The sequence below is a fragment of the Bacillus rossius genome, assembly GCF_032445375.1.
Source record: "Bacillus rossius redtenbacheri isolate Brsri chromosome 4 unlocalized genomic scaffold, Brsri_v3 Brsri_v3_scf4_2, whole genome shotgun sequence".
Taxonomy (NCBI): Eukaryota; Metazoa; Arthropoda; class Insecta; order Phasmatodea; family Bacillidae; genus Bacillus; species Bacillus rossius.
The window spans coordinates 27,079,727-27,105,349 of NW_026962011.1; the positions used below are offsets into that span (position 1 = coordinate 27,079,727).

Genomic DNA, 25,623 nt, shown 5'->3' on the forward strand with positions numbered 1-25,623 from the left:
ATGTAAATGGGCATACTAAAACAGGCTTCAGTCTGTGGTGCCTGTAATGCCGACCGCCATCTTGGATTGTGACGTCACGACGGCCATTTATGACTCAAATTTCCTCAAAATTCCTCAAAATTCCTCAAAATTGACTCAAAATTTCCCGTTTTCGAGGGAAAAATTCCCGTTTCGAGGAAAAATTAGGATTTCGAAAAACCACAAATGTATTTTGCCTTAGAAAGAACACAAATTCCTGATATATGCTTAAGCATCCTTAACTACAGCCTCCGATAAGCCTCTTTTAGGATTATGACATCACCGTTGCAATTTTCGTTACGCCCGCCATCTTGAAAATCCGCAATTTTTATGTTAGAAAATCGGGAAACATTTTAAAAATCATTAAAAAAATTATTTGATCGAATTAAATAAAAATCTTAAAAACCACTGTTGCAGTTATCGTTACGGTCGCCATCTTGGATTATATAAATTTTACAAATTTCGTTACACCCGCCATCTTGGTTGAGTACCATGTCATTTTTACACTTTATGTTACGACCACCATATTGGATCCTATTAATGTTGCAATTATCGTTATGGTCGCCAACTTAAAATTTAGACGCCATCTTGAAAATCCGTAATTTTAATGCTAGAGATTCAGGAAAAAATTTAAAAATCATTAAAAATTAATCAACCTAATTAAATAATAAAAAATCCTTAAAACCACCGTTGCACTTTTTCGTGATGGCCGCCATCTTGAAATCACCCGCTGGAGATCACCATCTTGTTTTCGTCCGCTAGAGTGTGCTGATACCATGTTAGTATAATTATCTGGTCACTATACCTTTGTCCTCAACTGTTGACATTGAACTTTGACCTAGACCTTGAACTTTGACCTTGACCTTGAAATTTGACCTTGACCTTGAAATTAGACTTTGACCTTGACTTTAAACTTTGACCTTGACCTTGAAATTTGACCTTGACCTTGAAAATTGTCCTTCACCTTGAAATTTGACTTTGTCCTTGAAATTTGACTTTGTCCTTGTCGACCATCATGGATCGGTCATTTTATGTTTAGTACATGCTACCAGGAGCTACCACCTGCTGGAGTACTCCATCTTGTGTGTGTACTCGTATTATAGAGTACATTTCCATCTGGATAATTTTATTCTAACCTGCTACAGTGCAGTAATCATTTATTACCGAGGTGCCCCCGCCATCTTGAAATTCGGCCGCCATCTTGAAATCATGTAATAATGTAGCTAGAAAAGCGGGAAAAAATCCAAAATTCATCAAAAAAATCACTCATTAATTTACATATTGATTCAATCGATTCCCGTCCTTGATTAGATACTCGATCGATGCAATAATGTTTAATTTTATGTAAAAATAATAACTTCAATAAACCATGTTCAACGTTCTTAAAGAGACTTTAAATCCTCTACTACATTCATCGTATCAAACATCAAGACCAACATATTGGTAATTCATAATTTTAATGCTAGAGATTCGGGAAAAAGTTCAAAATTCATTAAATAAATTTGTAATCTATATACTGATTGATTATATCGACTAAGGTCCTTGGTTCGATCCCTGGTCGATACAAAACAACTTTAATTTTAAAAAAGTACCAGAAAAGTGTAAGGTTTGAGAAATAAAACACCACAAAGTCTTTTACAAACATTATATTTATTACACAATTTCTATCCTACAGAATCACTTGTGAAAGCCATCAATCTTATAAACATTTAACCCTGCATAGACGTGCAACGACTACTTCTTAGCTCCAACAGCTCCAAATGCTCCAACAGCTCCATTAGCTTCAAATGCTCCAAACGGCCTCCAAATGATTGACAGCTCCAAATGGCTCCAAATGCTCCAAACGGCCTCCAAATGCTTGACAGCTCCAAATGGCTCCAACAGCTCCAAATGCTCCAAACGGCCTCCAAATGCTTGACAGCACCAAATGGCTCCAACAGCTCCAACAGCTTCAAATGCTCCAAACGACCTCCAAATGCTTGACAGCTCCAAATGACTCCAACAGCTCCAAATGCTCCAAATGACTCCAACAGCTCCAAATGGCTCCAACAGCTCCAAATGCTCCAAATGACTCCAACAGATCCAAATGGCTCCAAATGCTTCAAATGGCCTCCAAATGCTTGACAGCTCCAAATGGCTCCAACAGCTCCAAATGCACCAAATGGCTCCAACAGCTCCAAATGCTCCATATGGCTCTAACAGCTCAAAAAGGCTCCAAATGCTTCAAAAGGCTCCAAATGCTCCATCAGCTCCATCTTCATTTGGTTCGAACTGATTCCAATTACTTTTCTTATCGAACTTGGCATGATTACTGACATGTATTTATTAGTATACATTTTGACTGGCAGTGGTAGCGTTTTTTTACACCTTTAAGTTATAAGTTTTATTTAGAAATCAGATTTCGATAAATGGTAGCTACCATCTGTAAAGAAAATATATTAATTTATCTTCAAGTTTATACACATACATTTAATTTAAGCCATTATTGTATGTAGCCAGCTTCCCTCAGTTCTTTGAGTATGAAGGATATTTCTTTAATGTTCGAATAGTTTCCTGCACAAAGCGATCCATGTAGTAGTCGTAGCCTGTCAACCAATATGTTACGATCTTCCCATGAGGTATAATCAATCTCTTCTGCTGCGTTCATCATCCTTGCATGTTTATAAGAAATGTTATTATCTCTGGTGTCTATCGTTTTACACCAACCACAAGGTCACTTTCGTCATCTTGCCAGTGATTATCACAAGCTTGATCAGGATAATTTATTTTATTACGACGTTTCCATCGTTTTGGTCTCAAGCCACCATCACAGTCTTCGCTCTTGCTTGCTTTTGGTGCTTCAGCACAGTACTCAATCATGTCAGCCTTAGATGTGTCAGCACAGTCTTCGTTCATGCCAGCTTCTGATGTGTCACCACAGTCTTCAATCATGTCAGCATCACAAACTTGATCAGGATAATTTATTTTATTACGTCGTTTCCATCGTTTTGGTCTCAGACCGCCATCACAGTCTTCGATCTTGCCTGCTTTAGGTGCTTCAGTACAGTACTCAATCATGTCAGCCTCAGATGTGTCACCACAATCTTCAATCATGCCCGCTTCAGATGATTCATCAAAGTCCTCGACCTTGTAAGCCTCAGATGGTTCTCCATCTTTCTCATTTTCATGGAGACGACTAGATATTGGAGTAAATATCTTTTCATTTCTAATGTGGTTACAACTTTCTTCGTTTGTTTTAAATTTTAAATTATTATCTTGATCCAGATCAGTAATTTTAGCATTAGCTTTTTCGCCTTCGTTCCTCTTCCGCGATGTTGTAGCCCAGTCTTCGTTATCTTTATTCATCTTAATTGTACAGGTCTTGTAATGTCTATCCAAGTAATATCTTCTACCAAAGGATTTCTGACACTGACTGCAATTAAATGGTTTTTGACAAGGACCCAAATTACACTCGCTTCTCTCATGTCGTTTAGCAATCTTTCTCAAGGTAAACACCTTGCTACAGTATCTACAGTGATGACGTTTTGATACAGCAACTAATCCCGAATCAGGATTCATATTAGTTACTGAGACTAATGCCAGACGCAAACTAAGAGTTTTAAATTAGATATATTACTTAAATAGAATTTTTTCAATTATTTCATCAGCGAGAATTAATTTATCTCATTCAAAGGTACTTGTTGCAAGTAGTTCTGCTTTTCAACAACAGATGTCGCCACATGTTACTTGCAGGTAAATAATATTTAATTATTTTATGCGGGATGCGGGATGCTCACTAACGATCGCAAAAGAAGGATGGCTTCGCTAGATTCCAAGGAGAAGGAAGTTCGTCCTTCCTGCTAGTGCTTCTTAGATTTCTCAGAGATTATTTGACTGAGTAATGATATTTTTTTTTTAATTTCCACCTGATAAAAATATTACAAGTGTTAATTAAGTAGCAGAAATTCACTAATTACATGTAACCTTGAAAAAAATGACATGCCTCATTAAGTAAAAAAATCCTTCATGCAGAGATCAATTTCTCATCTGTAACCAGAAGCACTCGGAGAAAACCATTAGATGTCTAGTCAGGAATAATCAGAAGCACCCAGAGAAAACCATCAAAATATTGTCAAGAATAATCAGGAGAACCCGGAGAAAACTACCATAATATTGACAAGAATAATCAGAAGCACACGGAGAAAACCACCACACGTTTTCTTTGATATCATAAAATTAGAGGGAAAAATTTTTTAAAAATAAAAATAAATTAATAAAAAATTTAAAATAATAACAAAAAAATACATAAATAGATTCTGCTAGCTTGTGAACTTCTCATTGATGAGCAAAGATAGAGTTCAAGTACAAGCCAGAATTTTATGTATTTGTTTGTTATTATTTTAAATTTTTCAAGCATTTGGTGGCCGTTTGGAGCATTTGGAGCCATTTGGAGCTGTTGGAGTCATTTAGAGCATTTGGAGCTGTCAAGCATTTGGAGGCTGTTTGGAGCTTTTGGAGCCATTTGGAGCTGTTGGAGCCATTTGGGGCAATTGAAGCTGTTGAAGCCATTTGGAGCATTTGGAGCCATTTGGAGAATTTGGAGCTGTTGGAGCCATTTGGAGCATTTGGAGCTGTTGGAGTCATTTGGAGCTGTCAAGCATTTGGAGGCCGATTGGAGCATTTGGAGCCATTTGGAGCTGTTGGAGCCATTTGGAGCATTTGGAGCTGCTGGAGTCATTTGGAGCTGTCAAGCATTTGGCGGCTGATTGGAGCATTTGGAGCATTTGGAGCTGTTGGAGCCATTTGGTGCATTTGGAGCTGTTGGAGCCATTTGGAGCTGTCAAGCATTTGGAGGCCTTTTGAAGCATTTAGAGCCATTTGGATCTGTTGGAGTCATTTGGAGCATTTGGAGCTGTTGAAGCCATTTGGAGCTGTTGGAGTCATTTGGAGCATTTGGAGCTGTTGGAGTCATTTGGAGCTGTCAAGCATTTGAAGGTCGTTTGGAGCATTTGAAGCTGTTGGAGCTGTTGGAGCCATTTGGTGCTGTCAAGCATTTGGAGGCCGTTTGGAGCATTTGGAGCTGTTGGAGCCATTTGGAGCTGTCAAGCATTTGGAGGCCGTTTGGAGCATTTGGAGCCATTTGGAGCTGTCAATCATTTGGAGGCCGTTTGGAGCATTTGAAGCTAATGGAGCTGTTGGAGCATTTGGAGCTGTTGGAGCTAAGAAGTAGTCGTTGCACGTCTATGCAGGGTTAAATGTTTATAAGATTGATGGCTTTCACAAGTGATTCTGTAGGATAGAAATTGTGTAATAAATATAATGTTTGTAAAAGACTTTGTGGTGTTTTATTTCTCGAACCTTACACTTTTCTGGTACTTTTTTAAAATTAAAGTTGTTTTGTATCGACCAGGGATCGAACCAAGGACCTTAGTCGATATAATCAATCAGTATATAGATTACAAATTTATTTAATGAATTTTGAACTTTTTCCCGAATCTCTAGCATTAAAATTATGAATTACCAATATGTTGGTCTTGATGTTTGATACGATGAATGTAGTAGAGGATTTAAAGTCTCTTTAAGAACGTTGAACATGGTTTATTGAAGTTATTATTTTTTACATAAAATTAAACATTATTGCATCGATCGAGTATCGAATCAAGGACGGGAATCGATTGAATCAATATGTAAATTAATGAGTGATTTTTTTGATGAATTTTGGATTTTTTCCCGCTTTTCTAGCTACATTATTACATGATTTCAAGATGGCGGCCGAATTTCAAGATGGCGGGGGCACCTCGGTAATAAATGATTACTGCACTGTAGCGGGTTAGAATAAATTTATCCAGATGGAAATGTACTCTATAATACGAGTACACACACAAGATGGAGTACTCCAGCAAGTGGTAGCTCCTGGTAGCATGTACTAAACATAAAATGACGGATCCATGATGGTCGACAAGGACAAAGTCAAATTTCAAGGACAAAGTCAAATTTCAAGGTCAAGGGTAAATTTCAAGGTCAAGGTCAAATTTCAAGGTCAAGGTCAAAGTTTAAGGTCAAGGTCATATTACAAGGTCAAGGTCAAAGTTCAAGGTCAAGGTCAAAGTTCAATGTCAACAGTTGAGGACAAAGGTATGGTTACCAGATAATTTTACTAACATGGTATCAGCACTGTTCGGTAAAATAATACACGTGTTCTTATCGTGGGATTCGGCGGATGGATATTACTCCTGCAAGTAGGCCTAGTCATCTGGCAACACTGTCTGTTGGGAGAGCAGTGGACTTCAAGATGGTGCCGCGGTAAGCTGCTTGGTAACTTTGTCGGTGATCTGGAGCAGTTTTTAAGAATATACACAACATTTTTGGTCCTCCGGGCCGGATCATCGCACGATTAAGTTACCGAACTCGAGTTGGTGTTTTATTTGGTCTCCGTGTGCAACGTTAATTATGTTTCAAATCGTGTTTTGCGGGTGAATCTGCGTCATCGCCTGAAGCTGCGTCATCGCCTTGGAATCCGCTCAAAGCTACATCTCGCTTGAACACAAAAACATTTCTCAAATATCTACTTCAAACAAAATAAAAATATGGTTTTCAGGTTTGGGCCTAAATTGGTTGAGTGCATATTTCACGCATAGTAGTATCGGACACGTGGGTGAGTACTTTGGTTGTCTTTTTCTGTTGAAGTCTTCATCAAGGTTTTTTTTGTGTGAAAAGCAGATTAACGGTGCCATATTTTCAGTATCCAAGACGTACGAATGTAACCTAACCTTGTGTGTAATTTTGTGCTGGAGTCGATCCCGGTCATTGTTCGTTGCAGCAGTTAGGCATACGGTATTACGTTTGGCATCCTCGTATTTCTCTCTGTGAAATGGGTTTCAAAGCATTTGTGCTCAGGTTCAATCTTCAGGAGACTCAGTTAAAGCGCATAAGTGAAAGGATTCGGGCAATAATAGCACCTCCTGATGTCACTATTGAGGCTGTGCATAATATTAACGCTTTGGGTCTTCAACTAGACACCGTTGAAACGGCTGTTAATGCTCTGTGCAACGAATTCTTACAGTCAGATCCTCTTCCCGAGGAGTTTGATGAAAGCGTCCTTTCTGCGAAACATGATAGTTTTTTCACCTTGTTGTCTGAAACACGTTGCCTTGTTAATTCCTTCCTCACTCGACATGTTGTGCAAAGTGAACCTAGTCCACCTGGAGCTGATAGTCCTGTGAAAGTTAGACTTCCGAAAATTAATATCCCCGTATTTTCGGGACAGTGGGAGGAATGGCCCATGTTTTCTCAACTTTATCAGGCGTCCATTCACGGTAACAACTCATTGGCAGAAGTTGAGAAATTTCAGTATTTGGTGGGCTGTCTCAAAGGAGACGCATTGCAAGTTGTGAGAAATCTCCCTATTACGTCAGAAAACTATTCTGTAGCTTGGGAACTGCTGACCAATCAGTATCATAATCTCAGAAAATTAACAACATTGTACATAAAGAGGATCCTTGACTTACCCCCTGTGAACACAGCTAATCTGAAATCGTTGCGGCATTTCGTAAATACCTTCAACGAAAATGCTCGAGCCTTGAAGGGCTTAGACTGTGACATCACTACAGATAATCCACTGCTTGCCATTATCCTCATAAGAAAGTTAGATTTGGAAATTCGCACAAAGTTTGAAACTTCTCGTGCAGGGCGTAACGACACAATACCCAAGGTATCGGAAGTGATAGATTTTCTCCAAGCAAGGGTCTCCACCATGGACTGTGCAGGTGATGCAGGGACCCGGCCTGGTACCGGTCAAACAACACATCGAACAAACCAGTTCAAACCATCCTACTCTTCCCACCCACCTAAATCTGTATTTGTTGCCAGTTCTGAACCCCAACTGCCAAGGCCTTGTGTGGTTTGCCAGCAAACATGTCATTCTATTTATCGATGTCCTGATTTTGTCAATTCTTCACTATCAGACAGACGTGCGATTGCACGACACAAGAAACTCTGTTTTAATTGTCTTGGAACGTCTCATGCGGTAGCCTCTTGCTTGTCAACACAAACTTGTTTCCGATGTAAACAGAAGCATCATACATTGCTTCACATTGATGGTCAGACTGATGTTGAAGGTTAAAAACCAGAGTTCAGATGGTATTCACAAGGCCTCTGAACAATTTGTCGGTGTCTCGTCAGCTCAAGGTCGCACTTTTGTTTTACTGTCCACTGCCTTGGTTATTGTTTATGATTCAGATAATCGTCCCCACGTGATGCGTTGTCTTATGGACAATGCTGCCCAAGCATCATTCATTACTGAGCCGGCTGCTAAGATTCTGTCGGTGCCTATCCAGAAGGTCAAAGAAAGGGTGTTTGGATTATCTCAAGGAGCAGTCCAATTGACTGGAATTATTGAGTGTACACTTCAGTCATCAGTAAAATCAAACTGTACATTCAATCACTCACTGTATGTTGTATCCAAGATCACAAATAACCTACCACGAACGACAGTTGATCCATGCGTTCGTTCTCGGTTAGGTTCCCTAGCATTGGCAGATCCTCATTTTGATAAGCCTGGTCCTGTTGATATACTACTGGGTGCCGATGTATATGCGCAGGTCTGCATGAGTGGGCGCGTGGATTTAGGTGACCACATGCCTGTTGTACTTGAGTCCAAACTTGGATGGATGCTTCTGGGTGAATACCCGGAACTACATGCGACTCCGGATTTGGGGCTTGTATCCATGTTTGTAGGATTAGACAGTTCTCTTGAGCTCACCCTGAAGCAATTCTGGGAAACGGAGGAACCACCTAGTGTGATGCCCAAACAACCAACTGAGGATTATTGTGAAACCCACTTCGCAACCACACACTCACGAGATGAGTCTGGTAGATACAAGGTCCGGCTTCCTTTAAACCCTCAAGCACAACCTCTTGGTAATTCTCGTGTTCATGCTGAAAACAGATTTTATGCTTTAGAAAGAAAATTAGCAGCCCAACCCGCTATGAAGAGCATGTACCAAGAGTTCATGGATGATTACATTGCTTCCGGGCATATGGAACCTTATCGCTATTCAACCCAGGGTCGGGAGGATCAAAGACATTCCAGTTGTGTCATCCCTCATCATGGAGTGTTAAAAATGTCCAGCTCTACTACTAAATTACGGGTGGTTTTCGATGGGAGCTCTAAAACTTCAAATGGAGTGTCATTGAATGACATATTGCTTACTGGACCAAAGTTACAGAATTATATATGTGAGGTTATTCTAAGATTCAGGCTGTACAGTGTGGCCTTTTCCTGTGACATAAGACAAATGTACCGTCAAATATTGATCCACGAAGAGGACAGGCCATATCAGCAGATCTTCTGGCGTACTGATCCCTCTCGTCCACTATCGGTTTTTCAGCTGAACACTGTAACATATGGGTTATCGCCTTCACCGTTCCTCGCCATTCGGACCCTACACCAGCTGGCAGCTGATGAGGGTGCCAAGTTTCCTCTAGCTCAAAATGCTCTCTTGAATCACATTTTCGTTGATGATATTGTCACAGGTGCTCCTTCACTGGAGGTAGCCCGCTTGTTAAAGACTCAGTTGATTGAACTCTTAAGTCTAGGAGGTTTCGAACTTAGAAAATGGTGTAGCAACCAGCCTCATCTTTTGGATGATGTTCCTGAACTACATCGCGAAACTCCAAAATTGTTGGATTTGTCATCTGAACCAGTTGTCAACATTCTTGGTTTACAGTGGAACCCTGAAAAGGATGTTTTCTCCTATTGCCTTTCTGTTACCACTGGTGTTGCAACAAAACGATTTGTCTTATCACAAATAGCTCGGATATACGACCCTATGGGCTGGTTGTCACCTGTCATAGTGTGGGCAAAAATCCTGTTGCAGTGGCTGTGGACCCAAGGGTTGGGTTGGGATGACATGCTACCATCACCGAGCAAGGAGAAATGGAATCGATTCCGTGATAGTTTGTCCAAATTGGAAACCCTTACTATACCTCGGTTCATAGGTCCTTGTGAGAGTACAGTCGAGTTGCATGGTTTTTCAGATGCTTCAGAACGAGCATACGCTGCAGCTGTCTATCTGCGGAGTAGCAATACTCAAGGGGAGGTATGTGTCCGTCTTCTGTTAGCTAAATCATGTGTGGCCCCACTAAAACAAGTCTCACTTCCTCGTCTCGAATTGTGTGGTGGCCATTTATTAGCCAAATTATTACACTATTGTCAGGCATTCCTAGTCCAACACTTAAACATTGCTGCTATTTATGCTTGGACTGATTCCACCATTGTTCTGTCGTGGATAAGAACCCAACCCTATCTTTTGAAGACCTATGTTGCCAATCGAGTTACTCAAATTCAGGAGTATGTCCCCCCGCAGTGTTGGAAACATGTGGCGTCCTGTGAAAACCCAGCCGATTGTGCTACTCGTGGGTTATTGCCTTCAGAGTTTGTGGCTCATGACCTGTGGTGGCATGGACCTGACTGGTTGGTTGACCCTCATGATCAGTGGCCTGTGTCTGCTATGACCCATGATGCCAATGAAGTTCCAGAACTAAAGGCATCATCATTTGTTTTGGTGAACACCAATGAACCCCCTGAAGAATTTGCTGTGTTGCGGAAACTGTCGTCGTGGCCCCAACTGGTTCGAGTTATTGCCTATGTACTTCGGTTTATCAACAACTGTCGCAAACATCATCGTAACTCTGGAAATTTATCCACAGCAGAATTGAAACTAGCAACACTTCACATATGTAAGTGTATTCAACGTGAATGTTTTCATAAAGAGTTGAGACAGCTACAGGGACAGGAAAATTGTTCCACGCGACTACAGCGTCTGGCCCCCTTTTTGGATGAACAGGGTGTTGTCAGGGCGGGCGGACGGTTGTCTAATGCAGATATTGGATTTTCAGCTAAACACCCTATTATCTTGCCAAAGGACCATCCTGCTGTTGAAGCCTTGGTGGATCATTACCATCTGAAGCATTTGCATGCCCCACCACAACTCCTTCAGTCCCTGTTATCGCAACAGTTCTGGGTTTTGTCGGCCCGGTCTCTGATTCGATCCAGTGTGTTCAAATGTAATCGCTGTTTTCGATGTCGGCCTGTCAATAAATCCCCCCTGATGGCTGATTTACCTGCTGCACGTGTCACACCAGCTGGCGCATTTGAGCGGGCTGGGATGGACTATGCGGGTCCACTCCATATCCGAACCAACAAGCTGCGGAAGTGTGCTGCCCAGAAGGCCTATCTCTGCATTTTCATATGTTTTGTCACAAAAGCCGTGCACTTAGAGGTGGTTACCGACCTGACTTCAGATAGTTTTGTTGCTGCTCTCACTCGATTTGTGTCACGACGAGGTCTATGCCCTCATTTGTACTCTGATTGTGGCACTAATTTTATCGGTGCTTCGAGACAGCTGGGCCATGTTTTTAAACAGTTCCTTAAATCCCCATTAGTGGAAAGCTTTGCTATGTCGCATGAGATCACCTTTCATTTTTTACCTCCTGCCGCTCCTCACCAAGGAGGACTCTGGGAAGCTGCAGTCAAATCAGCAAAATACCATCTAAGGCGAATCATTGGCAGCCAAGTGTTGACTCTTGAGGAATTGATGACGCTCACTACTCGAGTGGAGGCTGTTCTGAATTCCAGGCCTATCACTCCCATTTCTTCTGACCCGCATGACATGACTGCCCTTACCCCTGGTCACTTTCTAATTGGTCGGCCGCTGGTCTCGCTGCCTGAGCCTTACGAGAAGAATGGAGATAGTGATCTTTGTTTATCTCGGAGATGGAAAATGGTATGTGCCCTTGCCAACCAGTTTTGGACACGGTGGTATCAAGAGTACTTACATCAGCTGCAGCCTCGGGGTAAATGGCACACGACACAGCCTGGTCTTCAGGTGGGAGAGCTCGTCCTGGTGGGAGAAGAGCGTGTCCCACCCCTGTCATGGTGTCTAGCGAGAGTCGTCAAACTCCACCCTGGGAATGATGGCATCACAAGAGTGGTAGACGTACGCACACAGAAAGGAGAACTGCGGCGTCCGGTACATAAGTTGTATCGTCTCCCACAACAATAGTGATGGTGCATCAAGTGACATATCATACTGTATATAGTGTAAATTGTGTTATGACAATGCTGGAGACCTCAGCCGGTCTCGGCGGGCGGTAATGTTCGGTAAAATAATACACGTGTTCTTATCGTGGGATTCGGCGGATGGATATTACTCCTGCAAGTAGGCCTAGTCATCTGGCAACACTGTCTGTTGGGAGAGCAGTGGACTTCAAGATGGTGCCGCGGTAAGCTGCTTGGTAACTTTGTCGGTGATCTGGAGCAGTTTTTAAGAATATACACAACAAGCACACTCTAGCGGACGAAAACAAGATGGTGATCTCCAGCGGGTGATTTCAAGATGGTGGCCGTCACGAAAAAGTGCAACGGTGGTTTTAAGGATTTTTTATTATTTAATTAGGTTGATTAATTTTTAATGATTTTTAAATTTTTTCCCGAATCTCTAGCATTAAAATTACGGATTTTCAAGATGGCGTCTAAATTTTAAGATGGTGACCATAACGATAATTGCAACATTAATAGGATCCAATATGGTGGTCGTAACATAAAGTGTAAGAATGACATGGTACTCAACCAATATGGCGGGTGTAACGAAATTTGTAAAATTTATATAATCCAAGATGGCGACCGTAACGATAACTGCAACAGTGGTTTTTAAGATTTTTATTTAATTCGATCAAATAATTTTTTTAATGATTTTTAAAATTTTTCCCGATTTTCTAACATAAAAATTGCGGATTTTCAAGATGGCGGGCGTAACGAAAATTGCAACGGTGATGTCATAATCCTAAAAGATGCTTATCGGAGGCTGTAGTTATGGATGCTTAAGCCTATATCAGGAATTTGTGTTCTTTCTAAGGCAAAAGACATTTGTGGTTTTTCGAAATCCTAATTTTTCCTCGAAACGGGAATTTTTCCCTCGAAAACGGGAAATTTTGAGTCATTTTGATTCAATTTTGAGGAATTTTGAGTAAAAAATGGCCGCCGTGACGTTACAAACCAAGATGGCGGTCGCCACCACAGCCACCACAGCCTGAAGCCTGTTTTAGTATGCCCATTTACATACTACTTTCAGTTTAAAAAGTTACCAAGTTTATTTTTAAAAAATTTATAATTCTTTATGTGTAAATGCCCTATAAAATTTTGTACAAGATAAACAGAAATCAGCGGAAATAAAATGTAGCTCATACCTATCTCTTCCCCTAGTTGATGTGTGTAGCGTGCCTTTTGCTCTGCCTATTTAAAGCTGAATCTTTTTGGAGTAGGATCTGGTAAGTCGCTGCATGAGTAAACACGACTTCTGAATTTTAAGGCATATGGGCAAGTAACTGAATGAAATGGGTTTGAGATAAAGTCAGCCCGAATGAACTTTGAATAGGCTCTCTTTTGTAGCTGTGTTTATGCTGGGCGCCACAAACTGTGTAAACATCATCCTATGTGGGTGGTAATTGCGCCCGATACTAATGGACTGCAGTGATGCTAGGCCAGTGTAAGCAAGGCGCCAATGCAAGTGGAGAGTGCAGTCAAAGTGGGACCTGCTGGATGTGCAGTTTCACTATAGTTGTGTGTTGTTTCGAGGCTCAGTAACCCCAAGTATCTTGATAACTAACGGCTGTGTTTAAAAATGTTCGGATAAGGTAGCGAATAGCACTGCCTTGTTGAGATCAACCATAACCTAACTTGCGAGCCATATTCGAAAATGTGTCCAAACCGTATACCAGTAAGGAAATATATCAAAAGATGTTTTAACAGACGACGCACTGCGTAAGTATAGAAACTGGTTTCAAAGTGGTTATAGTGAACATTTCGCATCTACCTATACATTTTTTACGGCAAAAAATCCTAGATATAGCAGCACCGTCGCACAAAAATGGAACTGCCTAAATACACAAAGCAGACACTGCAAGAGGCTTCATGCTGAGGTAATAGGAGGAGTGTAGTTGGTTACCTTTGCTTTATAGTAAAAAAAAAAGTATCCAAAATGTTGTTTTATAATAAAAATATTAAGTTTAACACACACCATGTTTTCTTGAAAATAAATTATTTTTACACTTATGTAAAGTTACTGAAATGTTAAATAGATGGTATTATGTGGTAAGCGACAATATTTATTAGAAGTCTTTATAGAAATTAATCCAACAACTATTTTTAAATTTATTTTACACAAGTTATAGTGTTTATAATGCATTAATAAATTTTTTAAAAGTATCAAAAATGCCTCATGCAGGACACCGTTTATTAAAACGACAACCGATATATTCTCTTACTGGTATTCGGTTAGGACACTCTGGAATATTGCCAGCAAGTTAGTAAGTTACGGTTGTATCCCAACAAGGCAGTGCTTATTAATAGCCTACCCGAATGTCTTGGAATACAACGAAACAGTGCGCCCTATAAATATGAAGATGCACTGGGACTGGTTTTTTTTCATTAAATTTGGTATAATTTTAGTAATTTTTCGAGCAATCTGCATTTGGACTTTAACATTTTTTTTTGTAACTCTGTAAGTTCTAACTTATATAGTCAGAATATATATATAGCTTATATATATAGCTGATTGTATTTATTGCTGTATAAGCCTATTTTAGCATATACAGGATGTCCCATAAGTCAGGGTACATAGGGAAAATACAAAATTTACAAAATGTGTTCGAAATGTTGACCATTCTGTTCAATGCAAAGGCGCAGTCTTTTAACCCAGTCGTTTATAACACGGCGAATGGTATCTGGCGTGACCTGTGAACAGGCTGCAATTATCCGCTCGCGCAGATGTGCACAGGATCGAATCTTCTCTGCATAAACCAAGGATTTCAGGTGGCCCCACAGAAAAAAGTCTAAATGCGTAAGGTCTGGGCTTCGTGCTGGCCATTCCACTGCTCCCCGACGTCCCAGCCAATGTTCAGGATATTGCTCATCAAGCCAGTGCCTAACTGCCAAGCTGTAATGGGCAGGAGCCCCGTCCTGTTGAAACCATGTCGGAAATTCCCCCTCTTCGTTCAGGACACTTGGTAATGCTTCATCACGAAGCATGTCCAGGTATGCGACACCTGTCACGGTCGTCTGGAAGAAGAAAGGGCCAATGATCCGATCCTTCCATAGCCCGCACCATACCATGATGCGTTCAGTGCCCTGTTCTTTTGCTGGGTCCATCCAATGAGGGTTTTTGTCAGACCAGTAACGCGTGTTTTGCCGATTAACTTCACCAGAGACGTAAAAATTCGCCTCATCACTGAACAGAATTGTGCTTGGGAAGATGGGATCCACAGCACATTTATCCACGGCCCACTCACAGAATTCAATTCGACGATCTGGATCATCTTCGCTTAACTTCTGCAGAAGTTGAAGTTTGTACGGGTGCCATTTATGCGCTTGTAAAATTCTGTGGATGCTGCTTTTGGAAACATTCGTTTCGGTGGCCATTCGCCGCAGAGATTTCTTGGGACTTCTTACGAAGTTGCCAAGAATTGCTATTGATGTTGTTTCGTCAGTCGATCGTCGTGGGGCACCACTGCGAGGTTTATCTTGTATGGAACCTGTTTCCTTAAATCATGTCACTAATTTCTGCACGCACGAGAATTTGATCGGTGGTCGTTCGGGGTTCAGTCTGTTAAATTCTGCAGCTACGTCTCTAAAACTTCTTTCCCCGCACAAGAAGATGATCTGAATATGTTCCTCTTTGCTCAAACCCATCTTCTATTGGTCAGTCTGCAACAAACAAACAAATATCATGGTTTGGTAGGAAATGCTTTCTCTAGTTAGTAGTCTTTCATGCGGTTCTCGGTGTAGGTTTCAGACTACTTGTGGCCCAAAGTGTGTAAAATAGGTGGTATTAAGGCTCCTCATAATTTTAACTCCAGTATCAACTTAAGATATTTGGGAGAAATATGTTTTGTAATAGGCGAGGACCAGGCTTCTTCCAATTTTGAGTTGGGTTAAAGGGCTAAAAAAAAAATTGTTTATTAACGGAATTAGTGTGTTCGTGAACATGACTATGCTAGTTGGTTCCTTATTTAACCCTAAATATTTTTATTTACAGTTTTTAAGAAGTTACTGCAGACACTCTATAGGATGAAAACTTCTAGATGGCCATCTAGGCAGATTGGTTTTTGGGGTATTTTTGAATTGTACGACCTGCCCTACTCCCAGCAGTGTGTGAAGAGTTGCGCGTATCGCCAGTAGGGAGAGAGGTTACAGCTGAAGGCTCTTCAGAATTACGCCTGGCTGTTGCTCTGGGGGATCGGTAGGTTGCTTACCTCGTAAGTGTTAGGGACAAGAATATTTGTAGCAGCCTTTCTGCGTTCGAACAATCTTGCTTTGTTTACATCAGGGCCGTCAGTGACTCTTGCAATGCTGTCAGCTCACTGACCAAAGCCACCACCGAATTACACATTAATTACAGTTCATTCATCTTTACACATTATTCTTTCACGATGCTAACAAATTCTTGACTTTTTCCCAGGCCTGACATAAAGTTTATTGCAGATGAATAAAGTTGTATATCCATGTGTGTTCTATCGCATAGCTCTGTATAGTATAAATTATATTGTACTGGTTTTTCTGTGGCCATAACCTTAACTGTTCTTCTTTCAGGCTGTGGCCATAACACAAAACCAATCATGCTCCACACAAAACTACTAAAAGCTACTATACATGCAATTCTACACATCCTTAACAGCAACTGAAGAGTGTATGAATTTCCTAGAGTTGCTTTCATACCAAACCAACCTTAGTTTGTATGCTGGAAGGCACCCAGAATGAGATGGGCAAACTATGGAGTGGTTGTATGTGAGAGTGAAGAATGACGATAGGAGGCTCTAGAGTGGCATAGCTGGCAAGCTGTAGTGATGCTGTGATGGTGTGTGCAGATACTTCTGGACCGACTAGGAGTGGGGGAGATCCTACCTAGGGACTCGCCGTGGCACCAGCTGGTCAGTTCAGCATGTGGTCCGAACAGAGTGCTGATGCAGCCAGTGTGCATGCGTGTGCTAGGCCACATCAGCGGCTACAACTTGGCCAACCTCAACAAGGTAAGAGGCCACTTGGTGCACACTCTTCCACTCCTTATGCTAACAACATGCTGCTATTACCACCCATTACCTGCATATGCAAGGGATTACAGTACAAAAACTCAATGTTACTACATTAAGAAATCATGTTACCTTAGGTTTAAGATGAGTATCATATTCCATGAATTTCAATTATTTTGAACAAACATGGCTTGTTGTATTACATTCACATATACTATATCATTATATATCATATCGTCTATAAATAGCTACGTTGTATATTAATGGTTTTTTATGGCGGGGAGTGGAACATGATCCTGTAACATTTATTTATTATAGTAATAAATACACTATCGTTTTATTCTCAGTAGTATTCATCAATGCCTATGTTGTCAGTTTAATCAAAATGCAATTCTGGTGAGTTTCTTGATTGAGGTTTACTATGATAGATAAATAGCAAAGAGTAGGAGTAAATTGCATTAAAGTGTAATCTAGCTCCTACTCATTCACCAAGAACAGCAGTTGTTTCGAAATTAAATTTTATTTTCAACAGAATGAAAGCTCTACCTCTGGGAAGCTACAATATTGCTTGAATACTGGTTCATGTTTCAGACGAGACTAGACATCAACTTGAGCCATTTCCCAGCTGGCAGCTCTCGCAATACTGCTGCTCATTTTGGACAAAACATCATTTCAGGTGAGGCGTAAAACCATCCACCTATTATCACTGATCTCAATCATCCGCAACTGGATTTCCACCACGTAGCCTACTTTTGTTGAGTCCCTTCCTCATGAGTTTTGTCGTGATGGAAGTTGTAAAGGGAGGTATGAGTTCCAGTCCTTGGTCGGTATTCTAAGTCGGTAGCGCAAGGAGTGATGAGTTCAAGCAATGGCAGCTGGGGTCAAACTCAGAACTTTGTGGGCACTCCCCTTACGTAGAGTGAGAGTCCACAATTCCAGCACCCAACTGGGATATGTGTATCCTAATGTACATGGCAGAAACACGAAATAAAAATTATGTACCTACGTTTTTACTTCATGCACATACTTTCGCTGACGTGTTCTCACTCTAACAAGGGTACAGATAAATTTACAACAAAGAAATAAAAGCAAAGAAAAGCTAAAGATTTTAGCAGAGTTACTAAAAATATTGGTACGAGTCCAGATAGGGAAAGTATTGACAACTCTCAAATAAATATGTTTGCTGCAATTTTTTTTTATCAAAAAAATTACAACCAGGAATGGTGTTCCTTAAATTACTGCAAAATACAGCCTCGTGAATTGAATTATTTGCATAACTTAATATGTCAATTAGAAATAACACTATAATACTTATAATAAACATTAAAGTTTCTGACACCATAAATAAATATTAAAATAATTACTATACAAATTACGAACCATATAGAAAAAGAATTTAAACATATTAAATGGCTACTAAACTTATACCAAATTACTAAGCCGGGCTTCACAACAAAATTATTATTTCAAGAATACTAGTTCATAGACTCTGTGGTTTGGAGAACTTTAAACCACGCGTGCTCTCGTGACACTATGTAAGGTGTGATGTAAAATCCTACCGTTCCTTAAAATTGTACCCTTTAACGAAACCAAGATTGGCAGTGGGACTAAAATCCCACATCCGTTAATATTGCTCTCTCTTGAGGAACTTTTTTCTTCAACATAGACAACAACTGGAGATCGCTATTGAGTTCTGTAGCAAGGTTCAAACCATGCTAACTGCTATTATTTTTGTAGCAGCAAACCACGGTCTGACCACCATCTTTGCCTTGCTGGGTGGATCTTCAGGTTTCACCAGTTTATTAGAAACGAACAAAAACAAGGTGTGATTCCGTCTGAAATATAATTACTCCATACTGAGGAAACTTATAACAGATACAAGAAAATATTAACGTACAATATTAATTACATTCTTAAACAGTTCTCAGGTATATTAAAAAAAAATTATTGGCCGGCCGTACATGGCATTATCAAAAGTTTCATTTACTAAAAATACATAAACCAATAAAAAAATACAAATATGTCTAAACGATCCCAGGTTATATACTTAAAGTCCAGAAATTATGTTTATATAATTAACTGCATCTGACGACGTAATTTAAAGGAAGTTCAGAAAAGGGTCAAAAGATACAGAAGCACCGGAGGTCGGGGCTTCGTTTTCCGTAGATCACGCGGGAACATGATGCCAGGGCGCCTGTGTGTTGTAGAGGAAGGGAGATGAAAATGCCAATTCGGCGTCCGGCTCTCGGACCCTGTCTGGAACAGTCCGAATCAAAACTGATCAGAACTTGAACACAGACAGTATATGGGGCAGAAAATGCCCGGAAAAGTTAAGGGGAGGTTGGGGAAAGTCGCGGATCGTACTCACCAGACAGGGAAGTTGACTTCTATTTACAGATGCGTCGCCAGCCGGGAACTGGATCCCGCGAATACGCGGCTGGGCGCGGTCGTTTTCATCACTTCAAAAAAAATTAAAAGAAAAATAACTATTACATTTTGTACTACGCAGACGGACTAAACTACTTGAAAAAGATTATAGGGATAGCATCCCTTATTTAGGCGACTACATAGTCGGTTGCGGCCGGATGGAAGTCTTGCAGTGTCTCGACGACTCGCCGATAATCAAACGGTCCGTCTGCAGTCGCGGCGCGAAGTGTCCCGCGAAGAACCGCATCTCGTAATTAAAAGTAAATCTAGAATCAAAAGTGGAGGGGAGGGGGATGGGAGTCCGGACCGAAAGGTCCCGAAGTTCCCCGAGTGGGCGTCATAAAAAAATCTGACTGATGTCTCGAAGTTGGTAGCACTAGCCGACTTTAGCTCTACCTGTTGAGAGGTGTCTGAAATAAAAAGAATCGACTCGCCCAAGGCGTCTGCTTAAACCAAGGGTTAAAGGGACAGTCAGGTGCTACACTCTGGCGGCCTACAGGGTAAGTTGGCTGGGCGGTTAGCGAGTTTGCCGCTAGGTATCGTGTGCGGTCCATCTTGGCACACACATTTTTTATGCAAGGTGTCCTTGGAGACGGTCGCTGTCTGCTGGGGTTTCTGACCTGTCATTGGCCTTAGGCGAATTCTTATAACCGTGAGAGGAGGGGGGTGAACAAAAGTGCAACGACGCTGAGAACAAGCGTCCATGACGTGCTTTTCGAGGAGAGAACCTAATACGTATTCGTGACAGTAAAGGCTATGGTCAGCTCGCCTCTGAGAAATGGTAACAGCTCGTCCAGAGCTGCTGTAGGCGGTTTTAGTCATGAAGTGAAGTAACGTTACAGGCCTGGGACGTGCCTGTAAGCGAGGGAAATTTTAAGCGGGCACCCAACAAAGTATTAGATCTGCAAAATATCAGATACGTCTCTGGGAAAGGTGCTTCAGACTACTGGGAAAAAGTTTAACTTAGGGGAGTACACCAGACTAACAAAGTGTAAATCGCCCTTTAGTAACCGAATTATAGAGCAAATAAAATTTCCAAAAATAATTTAAATTATATAAAATTAGAAAAAAAATGTGTCGAAATTCCTAATTTCCGGCACAGTTCTGACATTTTCCAAGGAATGTGCTAACATCTTCAGGTTGTGGGCCTACTTAAATAATGTTGGGAGCCTTACTTACTTGTCATGTCCACGGCAAATATAGCACCTCAATTTGGCATGCGAATCCTTCCAACTGCCCGCATTATGTCATGAAGCCGGACAGCAACAGCTCTTGCTCGCATTAATGCGAACCACACTGGCGATGTCATCCACAGCAAACTGTAGCATTCAAAGGCGGAAAAGTTGTAACAGTCTATCATTGCAGACCGATGTACGGAAAACACACTTCATGCTCTTCGATAGCCTTAGCAAGCTCGCGAAACCCGGCCCACGCCCTGGGGTCCCATTTTCAGTCACTTTAAATTATTTACTAAAAAACGCATTTTTGAATATCAAAATATGTTGTTACAGTAAAACTAGTTGTAAGAAACCAACCAAAACTTGTTATGATCATATAACGATAGATGTAGCCTTTTAAATAAAATATCTTTGAGGACCAAAGTAAAAAAAAATTGGTTGTCTGTAAAGTCAGTTTACGGACAATAGTTTAACGTGATGTCATAACAAAACATTGATGAAATGATTTTAATAATAAAAGAATAAATACTTGAAATTATACTAGTAATCAAATTTTTAAAATACAAGAATAATTAACCTTTATTGCCGAAATTGTTGTTGTAATAAGCAATGAAAACCAGAGATTAAAATCAGTAGAGAATATTTTTGTTATGTCTTCCAGTGCTCAAAATCATATGCAATTGTAGCCCTGGCCACGAAATTTTATTTATAATTCATTAATAATAACGCCCCTCGCGATAAACAAAGGAAAATATGTATTAAGGAGTGCCTGGTTCCCGCGATAGCGGATAGATATCGCGATTTATTCGGTTCGTGTCCGTCACCGTAGATGGCAGCACGGTAGGGGAATAATATTATTTCGTTTTTATAACACGATTTTTTAACAAATACGCATCCCAAATACAACAAAATTATTTATAATGTGTTACAATATTTTTTTTAAAAATTTGTGCAAAAGATCCTGGGTGTAATTTGAATTATTATGTGTAACTGTAAAACACCATTGTTCGTTAAAAATGTATTTGAATATTCAACATTACTTTTAAATAACCGTACCGATTGTGCTGAAAATCGGTGGACGATCGTTAAATTACATAATATTAATAATTCAAACGACGAAAATATGATTGAAAAGTCAAATCGATGGTCGTTCCAATCGAGTGGAAGAGAGATGCGCCGCATGCATACAATGAGCATGAAGAGAGATGCCACGCATGCGTACAATGAGCAAACAGAACACATCTGTAGTGGGACATCCGTAGTGGGACACTTTTTCGTGTGTGCAGCCGGTGTTCATCGATTTATTAGACGTTGTCACGTCAAAAACTAGATACATTTAATTCAAATCCGTTGTATGTTCTCAAAGTTTCTGCGGACATTTCAAGTTGCCAAATGAACATACATTTATCCCCAGCATTAAGTAAATTACAGTTACCAATCTTTAATGACTTCTTTAAAATTACCCAACATCTTAAAAAAATATTTCTTTACAACTTTGTCAATTAAAATGTATTAACTCCAGAATAAAGGCAAAAGATTTTAATTTTAAAAATTACTAAACAAATTTAAAAAATATCCAGCTGATAGTGGCACAGGAGGCAACAAGTTCCCGACACTGAACATCAGAATACAGTACATGTACGATTCATCCTGCATTCAGTACTATAGTCGTTCCAACGCAGCCACGCTGCCTGCGCTCAGAGTAATAGACTTGGTTCCCTGTTTTCTTGCAGATAATACTTGGACACGTTCGTCTCTGCGATTCAGATGAAGACTATGTCAATGGCGGTTCATGGGGCAGCCACACGACGGTTTGGCACATTTATAAATGTTACAACATTATGTTTACAACTTATTTGGAACAACAGTTGTTGACTCCGCTAAAAGAGTAATTACATAGATATATTCCCCATCCTCTCTGAGCACCAGACACTGTTGCAGTTTCCATATCTCTGGGCGGAGTTGAAGGAATGCTGTTCTAAGATGGTATAAAAGAGGACCGATGCACAGAGGTTGCATTCATGGACCAGGCTATTAGCATAATGATTTTGCAAAGTGAGCATTAATGCATTTCGTTGTTCTTACTTCCGTTCGCTCACATGTTAAGCAGTCATTAGCCAGACTATCAGCACAGTGAGCATTAATGCTTTTTGTTTGTCTTGCTGCCCTTGGCTCTCATATTTGAAAAATCTCAATTCTAATGCTAAGTTTACTGCATCCACCAAAACTTCTCACATTATTATGAGTTATAATTTACTTTTTGCGGGCGATAATCTGGTGGTGGACTTGACACCTAATGTCAGTGCTCCCTCGGGTCACACAGGACGTTCAACTCCACCGATGCCTCAACCATACGTGTATATCAGTAGTAGTGCCGTGCACTGAGCCGAACACTTGCCAGAGTAGGAGTAGGGCAGTGCAATAAAGTGAGTGTACCAGTCCGGCATGCCAGGTCGACTATCGCTCGCGCAATTGTCACCACAGGGACCATGTTTTGCTTTCCCCACTTGTCATATTTTTAATTACAGGAGACAATTAATTTGCCAATTAATGTAAAGCATTTATTTGCTTACATAAACATGACTTAGACCTGGCCTCAGATTGATGAGTGTTTCTCATGGAACCTAACCTGGGCAGAGGTCACTACTGCCTGGGAGAAAGCAATTACATCTGCTCAGCTAGGTGAGGACGCCTTACGCACCGAGAAGCAATCAAATAACACATCCATAGTGTAAGTTCTTTGTTTTTTTCTGCTCCTTGACTGCTCCACATGGCCCATTTCATAAACAGGCACCTTGATTAAAACTTAACATGCAGGGATGTACTTTTAATCATGAACATGCTTTAATTCCAGGACACGGGAAGTGTTTCTGGCCTCACCTTATTGTTCTTTGTCACCATTGACTCTTGACTGTAGTGACCATACAATGCTACGAGTTGACGCATTTAGTGCACAGCATATGTTCAGTTACTAAGGGCCAAGGATTTTCGATGCACACTCGTACATTACATATGGCATTTGCATCGAATTTATCACTAAAGGGCAAACTTTTAAACAGCTTCAAGTCGCATGCCTGAATGTGCATATAAACCCATGGCACCACTCATGTACTCTAGTGCAAACCCTTGTAAGTATACAAATAGTGTTCTTGGGCCAACCCATGCCTACGCCACATACAGGCTTTATTGTCCGCCCTCGTGTGCACTTAACTAATGCTATCACCGATGGTCCCTGGACATAGCCCACAAACTCGCAATGTGCAACAACGAGCTACGGCTCAGTGCAGGAGACGGGTCATTGAGGCGTCTGTTTGCGAATGAGTGCTCTACATGGATAAATCTGTCACGACAGAACGGCCTACCTCATTCGTATGCTAATGCAATAAATCCTGTGGTAAAGCCCCAGTTCCTTATCAGTTAGCATCTGAGGGGCTATAACACCCTGGGCCTGTCTGATCAGTGCACTACTGCCACTATTGCCTCAAGGTCATGTGGTAATGCTATGCCCCAGAGGTCACTCAGGGTCTCAATTCTCCGTGAGATGATTCACAGGCAACCACACAACTGGCGATCCGGAATTCTTGCCTCTAGTAACATCTTCAGGAAGGCTATCTTTGACTGTCAAATTAATTGCAAGCAGTTTTTGATACTGCAATTCAAAACTGAGACATACAAGGAACGGTTTGAGAGGTTTTAAAACACTTCCTTTCCCATCAGTGGTAAAATATTTCCTTTATGTTCAATAACTCTATCTTTTTCTGTCCCTTTTTCTCTCACATATTACGCTTTGAAAATGTAAATGTCTTTACGAATTGTTAGCTGCCACACCTAGTGCAAATTGAAAACAAAACTGTCTTAATTTCTCTAGACATGCAAGTTATATACAAATTTATATTGCAGGTAAATGTTTGTGTAACTAGCTACATGTAAAACTTAATTAAAAAAACACTATTATATATTAAAAAATAATAATAAATTTATAATAGTTGCGTAGTGCAGGGACAGTGAGACCCAAAGTCATGAAGTTGGTTACATGGATCCTCCATGGGGTTCATTTGCACCTCGAGAGGTTTTCGAAATTCGTTTTAGTTGTTTTAAATTTAAATTTCTTTGTGATTTTCAACCACATGTGTGTGCCGTATATCACAATACTGACTCTTTAAGAGACTACACCCAAAACCGACCAAAATAGTGACTAAACCTGTTATTTAAGCCCTGCGCGAGTGCTAGGTGTGCATAAGCAAGAGAGGAAATAACAAACACATAAAAGGGGAAGACATTACAAAAGAAGGGTGAAAGAGAAGTGGTTGGCGTGCATCAGCGTCTTCAATGATGAGTGGAGAAATTCACTTCATATCTACATATAGTTCAAATACTGCTAACTTAATTTACTGACTGTAGTCACTTCCTTGCACTGAGATGCTAAGCGGTGCCTTGTATTGAATATACAGGAAAGTTCCTGCAGTTCGACTATGGCAGGGAGGGCAACCTAGTCCAGTACGGGCAGGAAAAGCCTCTTCCCTACGACCTTGGCAAGGTCACTGCACCTGTGAGCCTCTACTGCGGCACGGGCGACTTGGTGATCGACTGCCAGGTCCGTGCATCCAATCGACACCCAGTGAAGCAACACTGCAAGGCATAATTAAAACTTGCTTTTCACATAGAAATTTTCCAACCAATAAAAGCTGTTTAAATTTATATTAATGTCCTCAAAGACAACTCTAGATCACCCTTTTTTTACATTTATCCATTATAATGCTTTGTTTGACCAAGTAAGTTTAAATTGCTGTCAACAACACAATATTATAACGTAGGGAAATAGATGTAAATAGAAAATAACTGTGAAAACACTTATAAAAACACAATCATCAAGCAAATACCTACCAAATATAACTAAAAAATAAAATCTTTTTTTTTCCCCTCTATTATTGTTTAT

At 40.5% G+C, this 25,623-nt stretch overlaps 1 protein-coding gene across 2 annotated transcripts in view; it reads left to right on the top strand.

Moving 5' to 3' along the window:
* The window catches only part of LOC134541947 (lipase 3-like), a 48,661-nt gene that overhangs the window by 21,639 nt on the left and 1,399 nt on the right, over positions 1-25,623 (top strand). For both annotated transcript variants that reach the window (XM_063385702.1, XM_063385703.1), the window contains exons 6-8: positions 16,921-17,082; positions 17,674-17,758; positions 25,139-25,281. In XM_063385702.1, coding sequence (XP_063241772.1) covers positions 16,921-17,082; positions 17,674-17,758; positions 25,139-25,281 — 390 coding nt within the window. The remainder of the gene's footprint in view (positions 1-16,920; positions 17,083-17,673; positions 17,759-25,138; positions 25,282-25,623) is intronic.